The sequence below is a fragment of the Triticum urartu genome, chromosome 5 (genome assembly GCF_003073215.2).
Source record: "Triticum urartu cultivar G1812 chromosome 5, Tu2.1, whole genome shotgun sequence".
Lineage (NCBI taxonomy): Eukaryota > Viridiplantae > Streptophyta > Magnoliopsida > Poales > Poaceae > Triticum > Triticum urartu.
In genome coordinates this window covers 624735632-624755759 of record NC_053026.1, presented here as the reverse complement: position 1 = coordinate 624755759, position 20128 = coordinate 624735632, and the positions used below count along the sequence as shown (strand labels likewise).

At 46.6% G+C, this 20128-nt stretch overlaps 1 protein-coding gene and 1 long non-coding RNA gene across 3 annotated transcripts; one reads left to right on the top strand and one right to left on the bottom strand.

Annotated features, from left to right (window-relative positions):
- Positions 1-8985: 8985 nt before the first annotated feature.
- On the bottom strand, positions 8986-11981 carry LOC125511363. 2 transcript variants are annotated; one of them, XR_007284955.1, is made up of 3 exons: positions 11291-11981; positions 10559-11206; positions 8986-9193 (listed from the first exon to the last, which is right to left on the bottom strand). It is a non-coding gene; the product is annotated as an uncharacterized LOC125511363 (long non-coding RNA). The 2 variants fall into 2 exon arrangements; XR_007284954.1 differs by having other exon boundaries at positions 8986-11206.
- A 5679-nt stretch (positions 11982-17660) lies between these two features.
- On the top strand, positions 17661-19787 carry LOC125506347 (very-long-chain aldehyde decarbonylase GL1-10-like). Its single transcript, XM_048671185.1, has 4 exons — positions 17661-18398; positions 18770-18917; positions 19047-19080; positions 19350-19787. The coding sequence occupies exons 1-4, from the start codon at positions 17716-17718 to the stop codon at positions 19394-19396; spliced, it is 912 nt and encodes a 303-aa protein (XP_048527142.1). The 5' UTR covers positions 17661-17715; the 3' UTR covers positions 19397-19787.
- The last annotated feature ends 341 nt before the right edge of the window (positions 19788-20128 follow it).

The following is a 20128-nucleotide window of genomic DNA, read 5'->3' as shown; positions in this document are numbered from 1 at the left end:
AAGATTGGGCCGCACGCTTGTCGGCAATCCAGGACGAGGACATCAGACAAGAATTCTTTCGCATCCAGTCGGAGTTTGCGGAAATCATCTATCAAGATGTCCTTCGTACCTCGGGGCAGTTCTACCTCAAATATCAACCGTCCAACAGTGAAATAGAAACAACGCTACAAATGCAGGCTGACAACGATCGTGATTTCATGACCATCACGAAATACGGTGGCTTCATCCACGCTCCGGTCCCTGAGTCGAGTCGAAAGTATTGATGCTATGTAGTTCTGAAATATTGATTAGCTTATGTTGTAATTAAACTTTAATGAAGATTTATGTCTCTTTAGTTTGGACAGTCCTTCAACTTATATGTAATCGATGCTATTTATTAGTAGGACCATGAATCGTGCTATTAATGTGTTGCTTTTCTCTTCCGATCCTTTTGTTGCATACTTATATATTGCTTATATATTATCTATGAATTGCTACTAACGTTTTGTTTGGCTAGTGCATAGAGATGTCATCGTATGTCGTGTACAAGGGTAAGGTTCCCGGAGTCTACGACGACTGGGAGGAGTGTCGGAGACAGGTTCACCGTTTCAACGGTAACGGTTACAAAGGGTACACCACTAGGGCGGAGGCGAAAGCTAGATACACGCGCTATCTAGCGGGAGAGAGGAGGGAGCGGAGGAGGAACCGGATGAAGACCAGTTTCTATGTGATGCTCATCGTGACCGCAGCTCTCTTCTATGTGATGGTAGTTTAGATGATCGATATCGACTTTGTAATGTGACAACAAACTCGGCTAATATGATGAACTTTGCTAATGTCTCGAGACCTAAACTTGGCTAATGTTTGAACTTTGTTTGCTATTTCGAATTTGAAGACTAATATGATGAATTCTATTGTGTGATGTTTATATTCTGTGATGTCACATATTTTGTAACCTGTGCAAATACCAGAAAAGCAAAAAAATAATAATTCCTAATATTCATAGTAGTGGCGCACCGTATTGAGAATTAGTGGCGCACCAAGATAAATACCAGTGGCGCATTATCGGGCATAGTAATGGCGCACTTGGGGCATAGGTGAAGGCAAATATGGCCCCCAGTAGTGGCGCACCATATTGAGCATTAGTGGCGCACCAAGGCTAAATGCCAGTGGCGCGTTGTGGGGCATAGTAATGGCGCACTTGGGGCATACGTGAAGGTAAATATGGCCCCTAGGAGGCATAGTAATGGCGCACTATTGGACATAGTAATGGCGCACTATGTGGTGCGCCACTATTATATGGGATACTAATGGCGCACCACAGGTGCGCCATTACTATTTGTTACTAGTGGCATGTTAATAGTGGCGCACCTATAGTGCGCCATTAATAGCAAAAACTGGTGCACCACTAACAGCTTTTTTCTAGTAGTATCGGGCGCGCCGGCGCAGGCGGAGAAGGAGGCGGAGTGCCGCCACGCGCCAGAGAAGGAGGCAGAGTGCCCTGATCACTCGCCGGAGGAGGAGGCGGAGTGCCTTGACTCGCCGGAGGAGGAGGAGGAGGCGAAGGCGTCCAGTTCGGAAGGTTGATGAGCTCCTTCCGCCATAGGCATGGAGTCTTAAGAGAAGAACCCAGCCGAGTCTCCCTTTCACTTGTAGGTTGGTCAAGCTCGAGGTCCTCAAATCCCTCCATTATTTCATCCACCGTCACCCTAGCATATCCTTCTGGAATTGGACAACAGTGAAAAGTTGCGGTTGGGTTCAGGAGGTCGAACAGAGCCGACAGCCGCCTTGACTTTGAAGTTCTGCCATTGCGTCATAAGGTGGCAATGTTGAGACTCCGTGATAGCATCCACAGGGTAGCGAGAAGGAGCTGTGAAGATGGGCTCCAGTTGAAGCAGCTCGGTGGAAGCCATGTTGCTTCTCCGCTGAGATGGCGGGGTAGCTTCGGCGGGTCGCTTGATGCGAATTGCTTCTCGTTCCTCTATCGCGTGTACCCTTGCGTGCAGCGCCTGCAGTTGGGTCTGCTCCACTTTCTTCCTCCTCTCCTGGCATTTGTAACTGCTTGCGTCTGGAAACCCAGCCTTCCATGAAACGGAGCCTGGCGTGCCTCGTGTTCGTCCAGGGTGCTCAGGATTCCCGAGGGCCATGGTGAGCTCGTCATTCTCTCTGTCTGGAACGAACGTACCGTCCTGCGCTGCGGCGATATAGTACTTAAGCTTCGTGACGAGTATTCGCATTTGCTCTTTCGTCCACACGCACTTCCCTGATACAGGGTCCAAGCTTCCGCCAACCCCGAAGAACCAAGTCTGGCAACGGTCTAGCCAGTTCAATGTCTCGGGTTCAACCCCTTTATCAAGCAGGTCATTCTCAGCCTTGGCAAACAACGGTCGAGCTTTGAGGTAGCCACCTGACCCCATGTGATGGTGATGCTCCTTCTTCGCAGCATTTATCTTGTTTCTCGTTGACATCTACTTACTCTTCTCCGATGTCTTGTGGGCCACAAATGTGGGCCAGTGATCTCTTATCTTCTCATAGCGGCCGGTGAATTCTGGTGTCTCTTCTTTGTCGACAAACGTTGTTTTCAGCTCATTCTTCCACCTCCTGAATAGTTCTGCCATCTTCTTAAGAGCACGAGACTTGATAAATTGCTCTTTAACTGGCTTCTCCGAATCCTCCTCTGGCGGTAGGGTGAAATTTTCCTTCAGCGTGATCCAAAGATCATCTTTCTGCATATCGTTGACATAAGATACCTCAGGGTCTTCCTTCTTAGGCTTCAACCATTGGTAGATGCTGATCGGGATCTTGTCCCTAACAAGAACCCCACACTAAGCAGCAAATGCTTCCTTTGTTCGGATGGATTCAATCGGTTGGTCATCGCGCGCGATTGCTGTGATCGTGAACCTTTCATCCGGGTCCAACTTTTTCTTCGAGCCTCGTTTCTTTACCGAAGTTGTGTTCGATCCGGAGGGCTAGAAAAAAGAAGAAAGACGAGAGTTAATATGTGTACATACCAAAACAATGAATGCATCAATTAGCTAGTCAGCACAGGCTTAATTAATATATATATATATACCTGGCCGGACTCTGTTCGGTCACCGGAGCCATCATCACATTCTCCTTCTTGCACCGGCATCCGGTCACCGGAGCCATCATAATCATGTCTTTCCTCCTCCATTGTTCGATCACCGTAGCCTGTTTCTTCACCATGTCCTTCCAGACCATCATTGTCGTTAAGATATGGCATGACATCACCTCCGGCTAAGATTATGTCCCCCAACACCTGTTCTGCTGCCTCGTCTCGTCTGTGCTCCATTGGTTCTGCAAATATTACAACATGGCAATTATTATACAAACATGATAGCAGGTGGATATATTAGTGGCAAACGTAGACCTAGCTACCTAATCACAACAAGGAATCATATTAGTGGCCTCGACGCTTCTCTAGGGTTTGGGGTGGCCTCGGCAACGCTTCAATGGTTCGGGGTGGCCTCAACGACAATGCTCTTTTAACTTGGTAAATTTGGGCGGCCTCGGCAACGCTTCAAGGGTCCATATGCAAAAGCCATGGATTTCTTCAATACTTTCACACTAGCTAGGCAAGCTCTCGACCCCTCAGTCCCTCGACGACCCTCAAACCCTCGACCCCTCGACCCTCGATCCTCGACCCTCGGCCCCTCGGCCCCTCAACGACCCTCGAACCCTCGACCCTCTACCCTAGCTAGTTCCCGACCCTCGCCCCCTCGAACCCTCGTCGACCCCCTCCCCCCCCCCTCCTGTTGAAGTTATCGGGGAGGGGGTATATCGACCCCCCCCCCCTCATGTTGAAGTTATCGGGGAGGGGGTATATCGACAACAACATACCCGATAAAAAATAAGAAGACGAAGAAGGAAAAAAGAGGAGAAGAAGAAAGGAATATAGGACAAGATTGAAGAAAAAAAGAAGAAAAAAAGAGGAGAAGAAGAAAGGAATAGAGGAGAAGAAGAAAAAATAGAAAACCTCTTCTTTTTCTTCTTTTTTCTCTTCTTACTTATTTCTCCTCTTCTTCCTCTCCTCTTCTTCTCCTTCTTCCTCTTCTTATTTTCCTTTTTCATCTCCTTCTTTTTCTTCTTCTTCCTTCTTAATATCACTTAGCACTTTTGCAACGATAGGGGGGCTGCTCCCATGGTCTAAAATCGGTCTATGCACGATAGAAAATTCTGAAAAAATACATCTATGATCCCTCATACATACATACATACATACAAAAAATACATCTAAAAAATACATATATGATCCCTCATACATACATACATACATACATACATACAAAAAACATCTGAAAACAACATATAAGAACATCTGAAAACATCTAAACAAATAGCATATATATGTATAACAAAAAATAAAGGAAAGCTAGGGGCCGTCCAGGCAGAGGAGCATGGCGGCGGCGCCGGTGGGGCAGGGCAGGGGCGCAGGTGCGTGAGGTAGGGCAGGGGTGCAGGAGCGAGGCAGGGCAGGGGCGCGAGGCAGGTGCTTACAGGGGGTGGCGGGGAACGGCGGGCGGCGTCGGGGCAGGCCTGCGCAGGGGCACGGTGAGCGGCGCCGGCGTCGGGGCAGTTGGCGTCAAGGGCGTCGGCGGCGGCAAAGTTGGGCGGCGTCGGGACGGAGGACAGGCGTCAGGCGGCGTCGGGGCAGGGCGCGGCGACGGCGACGAGGAGCGGCCTGGCGGCGTCGGTGGAGAATGGGAGCAGTTGGGCAAATTTTTCTAAGTTTTGGCTTATATAGTCACACCTTTGGTCCCGGTTCGTAGCACAAACCGGGACCAAAGGGGGGTATTGGTCCTAGTTGGTGCTACGAACCGGGACCAAAGGGCGTATTCGTACCAGTTCGTCCCACCAACCGGGACCAAAGGGTGGCACAGCGGTGATGTGGTGGGAATTTAGTCCCACCTCACTAGCTGAGAGAGCTCGGCACCTGTTTATAAGCTGCGTTGCGGCTTAGGTGTTGAGCTCCTCTCTAATATGCAGGCAATACTTGCCTGCCCTTGTCACTACCATGTTGGGCCTGTTGAGCCTGCGGGCCTGCATCCTGGCCCATGTATAGATGGGTTTCTTGTCGTATGCAGGCCGTGTGGCCCAGTAGGCGGCATTTTTTATTTTTTCTAGTAATTTTTTTGTTTTTTGAATTATTTATTTTCTTTTGATTTTTGCTTTATTTTTTATTCTTTTTTCTCTTAGGTCAGAATACTTATAAACTTTCTCTTAGTGTCATTAGTTTCCAAATTTGAATAGTTTAAATTTGAATTCTTTGAAATTTGTGTGAATCACTAGTTTGTGAATAACTTCACTATAAAAATACATTTTGAGTGATTCTTTTTCCTCGTATTTAATATTACTGTGTTTTATCATTATATTCGAAAACGGATTTTGTTATTTTAGTTTCTATCAAAAAAATTCTTTATGAAAATTCGTTTTGCTACTAAAGTTTCTAACAAAAATTCTTTATGATAATTCTTTCTGCTTTTCATGTTTTGATAATTCTTTCATGCTTTTAGTTGCATAAATTTTATATAATGTTAGTTTAAAAAATACTAGAGGTTTATAAAAGCTTTTTAGTTGATTCCTTTTGCTATTAGAGTTTTATAAAAACTTTTTAGTTGATTGTTTTTGCTATTGAAGAATATTATAGTTTTGTTTTAGTTGATCATAACATAATATTTTAATTGATTATTTTAAGTTCATTATTTTTGCTATTAGTTCATTCTTTTTGCACTAAATGACCCTGAAATTGAAAAGCACTACAAATGAACTCGGAAAAGGTTGAAATTTGGCATGGTATCATCATTTCACCCACATAGCATGTGCTAAAAAAGTTGAGAGAGTTACGGCAAAAACTAGATGCACTTCATGTACAAAACGGGCGATCTCTTTCGAAGTAGGTTTCGGACGAAAACTCATATGTTACAAAGGGATTTCATTTTTTTGAACTTATTTGAACTCCAGACTTTTTGTGTGTTCAAAATGCACCATTCAAAGCCACATCATCAATTTTCAACCCTTTCTGACTTCATTTGTTATTTTTCATGCATTTACTGATTTTTTTAGCTAAATGACCCTGAAATTGAAAGCACTACAAATGAACTCTGAAAAGGTTGAAAGTTAGCATGGTATCATCATTACACCCACATAGCATGTGCTAAAAAGTTGAGAGGGTTACGGGAAAAACTGAATGCACTTCGTGTACAAAATGGACAATCTCTTTCGAAGTATCATAGTTTCGGACGAAAACTCATATGTTACAAAGGGATTTCATTTTTTGAACTTATTTGAACTCCAGACTTTTTGTGCGTTCAAAATGCACCATTCAAAGCCACATCATCAATTTTCAACCCTTTCTGACTTCATTTGTTATTTTTCGTACATTTACTGATTTGTTTTGAGCTAAATGACCTTAAAATTGAAAAGCACTACAGATGAACTCTGAAAATGTTGAAAGTTGGCATGGTATCACCATTTCACCCACATAGCATGTGCTAAAAAGTTGAGAGGGTTACAGGAAAAACTGGATGCACTGCGTGCATTATATATAATTATGTGTGTCAAAAACCATTACAGATTCACATGGATAGATAAGTAACCAAATTAATAGAAGTTCATCATCACATTAAAAACAAAGTACATACATAGTTCTCATTGAACAATATATAGCTCTCCAGAGCATCTAGTTAAACCATATATTGAAACTATGTAAAACCTTTCAATGTAACAACAAATGCGATCATAATCACAACCAAGGTAACAACTGATCCAACGGCGTAATGATACCAAGCCTCGGTATGAATGGCATATTTTCTAACCTTTCTAATCTTCAACCGCATTGCATCCATCTTAATCTTGTGATCATCGACGACATCCGCAACATGCAACCCCAATATCATCTTCTCCTCCTCAATTTTTTTTATTTTTTCCTTCAAGTAATTATTTTCTTCTTCAACTAAATTTAACCTCTCAACAGTAGGGTCGGTTGGAATTTCCGGTTCAACTACCTCCTACATAAATAAAATCTATGTCACATTGGTCGGCATAATTGTCATAAACAATAAATAAACCAAATAGTTATAAAAAGATAATATATACCACATCTGAATCATAGACAGGACAAGGGCCGACGGGGGCAGATACCAAAACCATCGCACTATATAATAGCAAGCAATAATAAAAGTAAGAAAATTAGACAAGTATCTATCTAAAGTAAGAATTCTTTTCTTTCAGAAAGAAGATAAGAATAAGAGGCTCACCATGGTGGTGCCGGCAACGAGATCGGCGCGGGCGATCGACGGCGGTGAAGACGGGGACGGGACGTGACGGACCGCTAAACCTATGCAAATCTCGGGGAAAATGGAGTTTGGAGGTCGAGCTTCGAGAGGAGAAAGCTTAACTAGTGTGGCTCGGACATTTCATCGAACACCTCATGTGCATAGGAGGTGAGCTAGAGCTACCAAATGCCCTCCCCTCGCCGGCCACAAAAAACAGAGCACCGTGGAGTGCTCTGCGGCGGCGATGGGGTATATATAGACAACTCATTTGTCCCGGTTCGTGCCTGGAACCGGGTCTAAAACTCCCCCTTCTGTCCTGGTTCGAGCCATGAATCGGGACCAATGTATGTGGGCCAGAGCGAGGCCCATTGGTCCCGGTTCACGCCAGGAACCGGGACAAATGGGTCCAGACGAACCAGGACCAATGCCCACGAGGCCCCGGCCGGCCCCCTGGGTTCACGAACCGGGACATATGCCCCATGGGTCCTGATTCATGGTTGAACCGGAACTAATGGGCTGGGCAGGCCCGAACCAAAGCCCTGTTTTCTACTAGTGACCCCACATGCATGGTTGCATGTTTCACGAACACGACTCACTGGACACACTCTATAAAATTTATTTTTGTCCCGCTTTATGCATAGCAAACCACCACACGCGTCCAAACACCAACTTTAAATGTAGAAAAAATTAGTCTGCTGAGAGAACAAAAAACATGCCAAAGAAGTGATACAAGGCTCTACAGAGCCGTCGGAGCACTAGCTCGGCCGCGAGGCAAGTTGGCGTCCTGCCACACACAACGAATCAATCACGCCGCCTAGCCTAGCCCGGCTGTAGGTGCTCTTAATCATACAGCTGGTACGTGGATTGTGGTTTATGTACTTCCGAAGGGAAACGTAGGTACTACCTACACCTTCGGTCACATGTTTCTCTCTGCGGTGGCACACTGGAGCCTAGCTAGAGATCTTCAAAAGCCGCTATGAACCAGATAAATCAATAATGGACTTGCATGGTGATAAATTACTGCTGCTGAATGTAGCTACAACGAGCTATTGCATCCCGGCTAGCTGCCGGCCCCTTCACACAAACGAACTATTAGGAGTAACTAGATCATGAATGACGCGTGTTGCTGCGTCCGTCAATTTTGACAATAGAATGGTAGAAGTTTGTATAAATATTAGACATTAAGGACAGTATAACCACACCCAAAGCGAGCCCTCATAGTGATTTGGAATTTTGGCCGTCCGTTTTTGCGATCTGAGAGTTCCTGGCCGTCAGATTTAACGTGAAAAGCGATCTGTTCCGCAATGCGGCTAATCTGGTTCAGCTGTCCTGTGGGCTGCTGCTCCACGGGCCGAAACAGAGTATTGGGCCTTCGCAAGCCAGCAGCCCAATTGAAGGAGGGAGGCCTACAAGCTACGCGTGAGGTCCATCCACTCCCGAACCCCAATCCCCATCGAGACCGCATCCACCCGCCCTCAGCTTCGACCCATCCACCGACATTAAGCAATACGGAACAAATGACTGCACCCAGTCTCATCTTTCAACAACAATAGTTTTTGAAATGGCACTGTAGTACAAACATTGGTTCAAAATGGATGCTATCCTACATCTGTTTTTGTTCCATCTCTGTTTTTGATTTTTAAGCACAACCTGCAAAGTACATAGAAGTTAATCTAGGCAGAATACAACAAATAAACTACATATCATTGCATTAGAAGAAAATCATATCATTGCATTAGAAGAAAAATATGGAGATCACAAATGCCAATTTCATTTGGTTATATATGTAACATATGTGTGTCTGCGAACAACACGTGCGTAAAAATTAGAATAAGACTGAGGAAAATGGAGCTGCCTGGCTAGTCAAGACGAGTGTTACTTCCCTTGCATCATTTAAGCATCATTACAGAAACATGTACCTGAGAACGAGAAAATTAAGATGTTTGGTCAATATGAGTGATGGTAGCTTGCTCAAGCATCATTAAAAACAAAATCAACCAAACATCATTAGAGAGATTATCATATTTAGTTTGGACAAAGATGAACTTTGCTAGATTATGATGGCGTACGTACCTGGCCGCACCCATCCATTTTTACAATAGAGTGATAGTAATTCCGTAATACTATATGACAGCACAAAATTAAACATGCAACCTAAATGTCCAGGGAGTTGTTGTAAAGTACTCGTAGTAATGTAGTGGAAGAGGATGTCTCATGGGATTGAACTTGGTTTGAGCTGGCCGCAAGTGTGTATACTTTTAATTAGAATAGTTAATGGTAAATGTAGGCGTTGTGGCAGATGCCCATATGTACAATCTAAGATGCAGAGGAATTTAGGACTTCAATCCAAAAGAGTCGTTGCATAAGTGTTATGTTAGATGGCTGTAGAAAGTGGGAAAAGACCGATGACAATCGTATGATAGAAGCCAGTTGGGCTAGTTATATAGCAAGTGCTCCCTACAATTTAGCAAATGGAGCATGGTTTATGTACTGGACATCGTGGCTTTCAGAGTTATTATCGAGCCACTGAGCCGCAAAAATATGTACAGAGTACAGTGCAAAATTTGCAGTTCCAAATGGGTGAGTTTATGGTGTCCAAAAATATCATTTAATTGAGTTGCTTCAGATATAATGACCCAGAAGTTCAGTACATAAGCCACAATGTGTTGTTAGCTCCAACATGGGAATTAATACCATCAATAAGTTGAAACGTGAAGTCATGCCACTTAGTACTCAATTTCATATGAGATGCTCCTTTTTAACTTTCTCCGCAATATGTTATTGTTCTAAACATCAGCATGCATGATAGTTTATTAAAGTGGTGTAGAACATTACCATCATTTATGAAAAATAGTAAATCAAATGAAAGAAAAGCAACTTATGCCAAAGTACCAAACTAATCTCCCCTCTCACTCTGCACCTGCCCAGGCGATGAACAGAATCAGAACATGAGCAGAGCAGAACATGGTTAAAGGAGATTTTTCTCTTGCATGCTGCACACCAGACAAAGAGAAGAAATAATTGGCTACCCATGTACGTACATGAAAAAGAATAGGAAAAATATCAGTATGCCATTGCAAAGCACTACACAGACCACAAAAGGACAGGAGATGCCAAACATATTATACATATCACTCCTCTTCTGTTGCACTACAAGAGTAGATGATTAGAATTCAACACCCAAGAATAACATGAAGCATATTATATTTCCAAAAAGAATGCAAGACAGTGGTGTAAGCTAGTGGGTCTTAGAGTGAGAGCTTGTGGTGGAGGGAGCGATCGACCTGGTGGTGCTGGCTGCTGGCCAAGGAATAGGCGTGGGACGAGTAGTCAACGCCTGTTGTAGCTTGTCCGGAAAGTGGAGGGGGAAGCACCGCTGGCCTGGTTGTCAGATGTATGGCCGTTGCCACTGCCTTGTCACCGTCACGGAGAAGGCACTGTTTCTGCGGTGTGGTGGAAAAGGAGACAGGCAGTTAGCCACAGCCCAGAGCCCGCCCAATTAGGAGGAATTCAGCGCATGCGGCAGGGCCGGCACAAGGATTCATGAGCAGGAGGCACGGCGAAGGCACTTGCTTGGGTAGCGCGAGGCACGACCGACATCAAGGGAGCGGCCGCCTGACATATAGTTCCCAAACAAACAGTTGAAGTTGGAATTGATTCGCCTAAATTAAATAACATGTAATGATGAACAAACTGATAGTGTAAACTTTGGTATATAAATCATTTGAATAGCCTGCAAGGTATCATTAGTTATCTATAAAGATGTAAAAAGCTAATAGCTGACCCATAACTATCATATTCCCAAGCTTGTTAAAATACAAACTAAAAGCACACCAAATACATTTATCAATGATTTTTTTGCCTGATCTAGGAATAGTTGACTGATTTCTCAATTAGGTTTGAGTGACCAGCCAGTATGCTTGATTTGGCACCTGCATTAGTCAAGCAAACACACCAATTTAGATTGACATGACCAATTTTCTCAAAGAAACAAAACAATGTTTAAATACTCATACCCCTGGATAGACGGCTGGATCTTCATCTTTCCCTCGTACCTCAGATGGATCGATGCATTCCCTATCGAGGATCTGCGTTTTCTTCTTCACAGAGACATGAGCAGTCCTCAGTTACAGAAGTGGGCTGTCTGAGATGGAGATGACCACAGAAAACGTGCCAGACAAGCCGATTCAGACCCGATTAACCAGAGCATAACGCTGAAGAAGATGTAGATGCTAGAGTAGGGCGTGCATACAAAGCGAGGGAGGGAAGCACTATATAGGACCACCGCGCATAAGAAAGGGTTGAAAATTTATCAGCCATGAATGAATAATACGCCATGATTGCGAGGACGCAAGAGCAGTTTCCAGAGAAGGGCCATGATTGCGAGCTTCAAGAGGGCAGAGCAGTTTCAAGTAGGGGAGGAGTCGGCCATTATCTCCCTCGCCCCCACCTTTCTTCACGCGCTCGATTGGATTGCCTCGACCAGGATCCTACTCCTCCGGTCGCAGGGATCGATCCCATCCCTCACCCCGTCTTCAGTTGATGGAACCGGCCGCACCGGCTGCTCCTCTCCTCTGGTCGCTGGGAACAACCGGCAGCCTCGATCGGGATTGGGCAGGTGGATGGATCGATCGGGATTGGGTGGGTGGATGGATCGAAGCTGAGGGCGGGTGGATGCGGTCTCGATGGGGATAGGGGTTCGGGAGTGGATGGACCTCACGCGTAGCTTGTAGGCCTCCCTTCTTCAATTGGGTTGCTGGCTCGCGAAGGCCCAATACATCAGAATAGTCTGTTTCGGCCCGTGGAGCAGCAGCCTACAGGACAGCTGGACTAGATTAGCCGCACTGCAGAACGGATCGCTTTTCACGTTAAATCTGACGGCCAGGAACTCCCAGATCGTAAAAAACGGACGGCCAAAAACCCAAATCGCTATGAGGGCTCGCTTTAGGTGCGGTTATACTGTCTTTAATTAATAGTCTTATAATAACGACCCGTACTTACAGCAACTTCAATGGGCCGACCCAAACGGACGGCAATTTTGTCTGCTATTTGTCTGTTTGGGTCGGCCAGACGGACATGAACGTCCGCTTTCGCGTTTGAGTCAGCGCGAGAAAAAAAAAGGACGCCAATAACTATCGAACGTTCGGGCTGGGAGACCCCCAACCTGAACGACTCGTTTGTACTGGAGGAGAGATCGATGCGAACGAATCCGTTCGGCAGGGGAGCCCCCCAACGCGAACGCCCCTCCCCGTCGACTCTACAGCTCGGTAGCAAAAACAGCCTAATATTTTTTTGCTGTGCCAGATTAAAGCCCATATTTTTCCTGTGCTATGAAAAAAATGTGATCAACTTTAAAAGCACAAAAAATGCCATGGGTAAAAAGAATTTGTTTTTCTTGCAATCACCCAGAAGAAAAACAGCCATGGAATTTCCATCATATAAATAAAAAACATTGCCATGGAAGATTCATAGTAAAAATGTCATGGTATTTTAATTAAATTTTCATATATTGTATGCACAATTTGAACACAAAACTATGTGCGAGGAATTTGCCATGGTGTGGTAGTATAAATTGCCATCTTTAACAAATACAATTGCCATGGCACTAAAGAATAAAATTTCCATCATGAAAATTAAAGAAAAGAAAGGAATTTGCTATGGTCCATGATCTCATACATAAATTTCCATGATCTCAAAACATAAATTTACATTTGTTTAAAAAACTAGCTAACTATAATGAAATGGTTACACGTGGCAAATTTAGTAAGTTTTTCTTCAGAAAAAGATGGCAAATTTAGGAGACTTTTCGCTAAACCACATGGCAACTTTTTGGGAAAATGTAATAGGTACATGGATTTTTATTGGAAAAGATGGCAAAAAAACACTCATGAAAAATAATCTAGGAAACCCATCCCACACGACAAAAAATTTGCCATGCTATGTAGTGAATGAACTTTTTTTGCCATGGAAATAAAAGTTAAATATTTGCCATGGCGATTTGGGTAAATTTTCCATGGCGAAAATAAAAATAAAAAATTGCCATGGCGATAAAAGTTAAGAGTTGCCATGGCGATTTAGGTAAATTTGACATGTCAATTAAGGTAATTTTGCCATGGCAAAAATAAATAGCTAATTTTATTGCCATAATATTTTACTATATACATGAAGAAACAAAAAAATGTGGATTGAAAAATGCCATGGCAAATAAAAAAGTAAAATTTTCCATGGATGTAAAAGTTAATTTGCCATGGCAAGTAAAGAATTAAATTTGCCATGAATGAAAGTAAAAGTAAAAAAAAAGTTCCCATGCATGTAAAAAAAGTAAATTACCATGTATGTAAAGGTTAAGTTGCCATGGCAAAACAAAAAAAGTTTAATTTGGCATGGCGCTCTAAAAAAGGCAAAAAATTGCCATTGAAGAAGAAAGCTAAAATTGCCATGGCAAAAAGATGGTAAAATTGCCATGGCTATAAAACTAAATTTGCCATGTTGCAAAAAGAAATCATTTCGCCATGCCATTGTTCCAAAATTTTGACATGGTCCATGCACTAGAAATGCCATGATGCATAAAAAATAAATTTGCCATCACAATGAACTCTATTTGTCATCGTCCCATGAAAATGTAATTGCCATGGCAAAACATTCTTTGGATGGACTTTGTAAAAGAGAAAAAAACGAACCATGGCAAAAATGCTTTTAGTTGCCATGGCAAAAAACGCATCCATAAAAAACTGATTTTAGTTGCCATGCCAAGTTTGCCATGTTTTTGAACATATTAGATTGCTATGTTTTTGGACATCTTAATTTGCCATGTTTTTAACATCTTAAAAATAAAGAATTTTGACATGTTTGCCATGTCAAGTTTTCCATGATTGAGACAGGCCATGATATTAGGACAAAAACAATCAAATATTGTCATGTGAATGAACTGACAAATTATAAAGTTGCAACGGTCCGAGAATTTGTAATAATCTAAGAAATTGCCATGTATTATAGGACCAAAAAACTAAATTTGTATACTACTCACATGGCAAAGTTAGTAACTAAATAAATCACAGCAGAAAATTGTGTTCTACTCATATTTAAGCGTAGCATGGCAAATTTAGGGACTATTTCATATACAAACCGTGGCAAAAATGTGTTAAAAAAGCTCATAGTAGCTTCTAGCAAAAAAAATCATCAGACATCAGTAAAAATGGGACCAGTCGGATCCCTTCGGCTGTGGTGTTGCTCGAGCTCGATGAGCACCTCCCCGCTGGGCTCCCTTCTTAGAATGGACGCCGACACGCTGTCGGTGAGGAGCCCATTGCCCCCTCCACGGACACATGGCGCTGTCCCAGGGAACTCGTCGCAGGGCACCCGCCTCCGCTTTCCGCCCGGTGCACGCCGGGAAGCCGTCGCTGCCTCCCCCAAGTCACCTGACGAGAGCGAAGATGGTACGATGCTTCATTGCTCCGCCGCCGTTGCTGCTCCTGTACGGCCCAGCCACCGTCGCGCCCGCCCTCTCCGTTTGACCGCACCTCGAGCCGGTCGGTGAGTTTGAGGAGGAGACGACCGAGATGCCCGCCACCGCAGCACAGGCGAGCAGGCAGCGCTCTGCCTCTGCCACGGCCGCACCTCTAGCCGGTGGGCGCGGACCAGTCACGCGCGCTCCAGTCAGCATCGCCTGTGCAGGGGAGACGGCTGCCGCGACAACGTAGACGAGCGGGCGGAGCTCGCCCTTCGCCACGACCGCGCCTCTACGCCGGCGTGGATTCACGCGGATGGATGCGGTCTCGACTGCCCAACGCGGCGGCGCGAGGAGCTGGCGACAGTGACGATCTAGCTCACAGATAAGCTGTGGAGAGGAAGAGTGGGTGAGAGAAAGAAAAAGATAAGACTGGGAGGGAGGGGTGGGGGCGAAGGAGACGAGGTCGTTCGACGGAAAATCCCGAACTAATTTTCTGTGTCACCTGCTCTAAGATTTGTGCAAATCATCTGACGGCACTCGAGGCGTTCGGGTCCAAATGCCAAAATCCCTGACGTTGGGGAGTTATTGATCCCCCAAAAAAGAATGCATGCATATTTAAAATAAAAAGAACATTAATAAAACATTAAAGCCGGACACGAAAGCTGGCGAGAGTCCACGCGCCCACATTTGCATTTAAGAAAATTAAAAACAAACTAAACTATGAGACGGCGCGCTGCCCTAGGCGGCGGCGTCGTTGTCCTTGGGGTCCATGAGATCGATGAGCGTCGGCGCAGTGCTGGCCTAGGGGAACGCCGTGTTCCAGAGGGCGTTCATGTCAGGCGCGGGCTGTGTCGCCGCGGCCTGGCGCGCCTCCTCCTCGGCCTCGCACTGCTCGTCCTCGGCGTCGCGCTCGAGCATCTCGAGGTACTCGTTGTGGCGGCGCTCCTCGGCCAGCCGTCGCTGGCGCCAATGTTCGAGGTACGCCGCCTCCTGTGCCGGCGACACCCCAACCCAGACCGGTGGTGCGCTGACCCACTCGCGCACTACTCCCGTCCAGGAGTAGCGCTCTATGGCGGACGGCTCCGGCTCCGGTTTGGCTTTGACAGGGGACGGCGGGGTCACTGATGGCAGGACGCAGTCGCCCGCCGCGGAGAGGGCCATGGCCTGCGCCATGGTCGTCTCTTACGCTGCCTCTTCTTCCACGGCCGCCGCCGCCCTACGCCACTCGTCCTCCTCGCTCTCCCGGTAGACCGCTGCAAGGGCCGTCTGGTCCTCCTCGCGGACGACGAGCCGGGACAGTGGCACAGTAAGGTCGACTTCGCGAACACCGCCTCGCCTCGCCTTCTCGTGCTCGAAGGCGAACTAGCGAGCCCAGTTGGCTGAGTCGGTTGCGTAGGCGGGGTCGCGGCGCTGCCCCGACGTCAGGAGCAGTCGCCGGCGCCGCACCTCCTCCGCGTGCGCCCTAGACGACCGCGGCGCCACCGGCACTGGGATCCTCTTCGGATCTTGCCAGTCATGCGGCAGGGTGGCGTCGGGGTACGGGAGAGGCACGTGGTGCTGCCAGTGCCACTCCGCCTGGTGCACTGTCACGTTGATGCGCTGCCTCGGCCGGCGAGCTAGCGCCGGCGGAGGCGGGCGGAAATCCGAGGGAGAAGGAACGGCGGGGGACTTGCCCTTGGCCTTGCTGCTGCCGGTGTCGGAGAAGAGCCCCATCTGACACGGCTGGGATGGCTAGGGTTTGCCGGCGATGGGGAGCGAGTGTGGCTAGATGGGGACGGGGGCTGGCTGGAAGCGGATGAGGACGGCCCCGCCGCACGGTGGCTTAAAAAAGGACGACCGCCGTCGCTGATGCATGGGCTTGAGGTCATAAATTAAGCTGACCAGGTAGGCCGCAGGCAGTTGGACGATCGCCAGGTGGGGACGCGGCGGACATCGAGAAGGCGCGCGTGGCATCCGTTCCGCGTCCGCGCTGACACATTTGAGGCGCAAATTTAGACCGCAAATGCATCGGCGCGGACGTGAAGTGGACTTGATTTGGGTTTGAGTTGGCGCGTTGGGCCTTCTCTTTTGCCCGTGCCGATCTACACGAACGGCGGCGGACGAAATGGGTCGCCCAATTGAATTTGCTCTTAGACGGTGGTTGATGATGGTGGACAGTGTTGTTGGGGACGCGTCAGTTTCATGGGGCTGATTATTGCACAGTCGTCTGAATTTGTTGTTCCCGACAGTCAATTATTTTGGGGACCATCGGATCTTCATGCGACGGTCCAAAGCCCTTCTTCCTCTGTCGACGGCACTGTTGGAGCCGCGTCGTCCCCGCCTCCGGTGAGTTCCTGGCGAGCCTCGTCTGGAATAGCACGGCCGCGTCCCCCTCTCGCGCCGCGGAGTTGCGTTGAAACGCGTTGTTAATTCTAGTCCATCGAAGCAGCTAAGCTATAGTTTTAAACCAAACCCCGAGGGCCCGACATGATTGAGATCATACGGGCGTGTACGAGCAAAACTAATTGAAGGCAAATTCGCCGAGAACTATAACTAGGCAACTAGCACGGTCGGCCGGACACGTCGCCGGAGTTGGGTTGGTGCGTCAACGTCGGCTTGGTGGACGTACCCTACGGACGGAGGCAGGCAGTTGCGAGCACATGCATATGCATGTACGACGAGCGACTGTTACGTGAATAAACATGTCAGTCAGCCTACCGTTCTAGGTCAGGTGAATAAACATGTCACTCGTCCTAGGTTAGGTGTACTAGTACAGTTTTGCACTTTTCACTTTTTCTTTCCATGACGGACCAACCGTCGTAGCTCAGCATCACCGCCCTGAGCGGGGCATGCATGCGACGTGCATGCATGGCACCCTCACCGCGCACATGCCCTACATCACCTATGCTGTCGACAGAGACCAGCCAGCGCCTACTACAAAGCGGCTCGAGCGCTAGCTCAACCGCAAAAAACGCAGGAAACGTACCATCATCGATCACACCCCCGTCGCCTATGCTGCCATACGCGACGGCGGCGGAGGCGGAGGCGGCGCTGGGCCGCGCCATGACGCGCGCCGAGGCGGCCTGGCTCCGATACTCCGCGTTCGTGCCCGACCACCTGCTCTACTGCCACAACGTCGCCATCCTCCTCATCCTCTACACCATCGCGCCGCTCCCCCTCGCGCTGCTCGAGCTCCGCGCTCGCGCCGCTCCGGACGGCGTCGCCGCCGCCGTGATGAGGCCGTCCACGTACAAGCTGCAGCCGCGGGCGCAGCTCTCCCCGGCAGCGTTCCTGCGCTGCTACCTAGACACCGGCCGCGTCCTGCTCCTCACCGTCGGCGCGCTCAGCCTCGTCTCCTACCCGGCCGTCAAGATGGTCGGCATCCGGACGGGGCTGCCGCTGCCGTCGGCCGGGGAGGTGGCGGCGCAGATGTTGGTCTACCTGCTGGTGGAGGATTACCTGGGCTACTGGATCCACCGGCTGCTGCACACCAGGTGGGGCTACCACAACATCCACCGCGTCCACCACGAGTTCACGGCGCCCTTCGGATACGCCGCGCCCTACGCGCACTGGGCCGAGGTCCTCATCCTCGGCGTCCCCGCCTTCACCGGCCCCGCCATCGTGCCCTGCCACATGACCACCCTCTGGCTCTGGTTCGTCCTACGCCACCTAGAGGCCATCGACATCCACAGCGGGTAATTAAGTCGTTTAACTACTCCCTCCGCTCCTTTTTAGTGTGCATGCAAGTTTTGTCCAAAGTTAAATCATCTATATTTTGACAAAACTTATCGAAAAAGGTATCAATATTCACAATGTCAAATCAATATTGTTAGATTTATTATAAAATGTAATTTCATAGTATATATATTTGGTATTATTGTAGATGTTGATATTTTTTAATATATATTTGGTCAAATTCTACAAAGTTTCAAGTTGACACAAATCTAAAACGCGGAGTAAAAAAGACCTGAGGGAGTACTAGCTAGTATAACCAACGCTAGCTAGCATGCATCATGCTACTTCTTATAATAAATAAAATTAACCAAACTGCTTGATGAGAATGCAGCTTCAACTTTCCATTCAACCCGACAAAGCTTATCCCGTTCTATGGAGGGGCCGACCACCATGACTACCATCATCGTGTGGGTGGCCAGAGCCAGAGCAACTTCTCTTCTGTTTTCACCTTCTGCGACTATTTGTATGGGACGGATAAAGTAAGATTGCTGTTATTGATTTATTTGCTATTCAAATCTGTCTAATTTACTAGTTAAGCTTGAGTGGGTTGACAAAGAAGAAAAGGACAATTAATGATCATCACCTCGCGTGCCATCTTATTGTTACAGGGCTACCGATACCATAAGGCAAGCCTAGAAAAAGGTGATGCAATTTTCTTCATCCTATGTCTATCCTAGCTAGAACAAGCATAAGCATTTCTATCTTCTACAATTAATTAACAAAGTATAACTAACTATATTTATTGATTACAACTGTGAGGTTATTATATGGTGGTGATGTGGCCTAGATTTGTAGGTCTAAGCAGAAAAAAAGTGGGCCTGGAGGTTTGTTGGTTAAGTGGTGGTGGAAATTAGAGCTATTTCGATTGAAATTGTATTCACTGTTTGTCTGTTCCTTTTTGATATGGTCAGGCTTGCTGAAAGGGGATAACAAGACTAAACTGCTGAAAGGTGTGTAGGAGCTGATGAAGGTTGCGGCAACTCTGGCAGGGCGGATGACTGAAGCTTGTGTGTTTGATGATCCTGGTGTTGAACTACCTTGTTGATGCCTAGGCCACTGTCTGCCTTGATTAGTTGTTTTTGTGTGTGCAAATTCTCGAGTCTAGTTTCATATTCTAGTTATTTGTTGTGTACCATGTTGAACTCTTTGGTTGTTGTTGTTAGTATGGTGGTAGCAAGTTTTTATCTCATAGCGAGTGTTTCAATGGCAAGCATTCACAGTGGATTTCCCGCTAATGCCCCGACTCATTTCTCTCCTTCTTTGCCTCCTTTATTGTTGTAATCCAGAATCTGTATCTTCATTAAGAAATTAATGGGAAGGGGGAATGACCAGTTGGAAAAACTGGCAAGATTTACTGTTCCATCTGATCATGAAAAATACTTTCACTGTATATTTCTCATAATTATTCACTGACATGTGCATTCAAATATTAACTACGAAGTTTATTCATTAGAGGCAATTCAGAATCTGAAATATAGACACTACAACAAGATTTACTAGCATACTTTACTTTTGAATAGAGAAAGATGGTGCATATATTCGCTGTTACTTGAGTAAAAACTGCACATCTTTGCAGTTTCATGTTTTGGTCAACATATCTTCGTCATTTCCTTATCACACAAAGCATCTCGACCCCTTCCCCTCGGCGGCTATGGAAAATTCTTTCCTCCAGGCTTCGTCGCCGTGTCTA

What these genes read in the sequence shown, in the direction of transcription:
- LOC125506347 (XM_048671185.1), top strand. Translation starts at nt 17,716, where the DNA reads ATGCTGCCATACGCGACGGCGGCGGAGGCGGAGGCGGCGCTGGGCCGC. An exon ending in ATTTGTATGGGACGGATAAA is followed by an intron (nt 18,918 to 19,046) that starts GTAAGATTGCTG and finishes TTATTGTTACAG; the next exon opens with GGCTACCGATACCATAAGGC. An exon ending in TAAGGCAAGCCTAGAAAAAG is followed by an intron (nt 19,081 to 19,349) that starts GTGATGCAATTT and finishes TGATATGGTCAG; the next exon opens with GCTTGCTGAAAGGGGATAAC.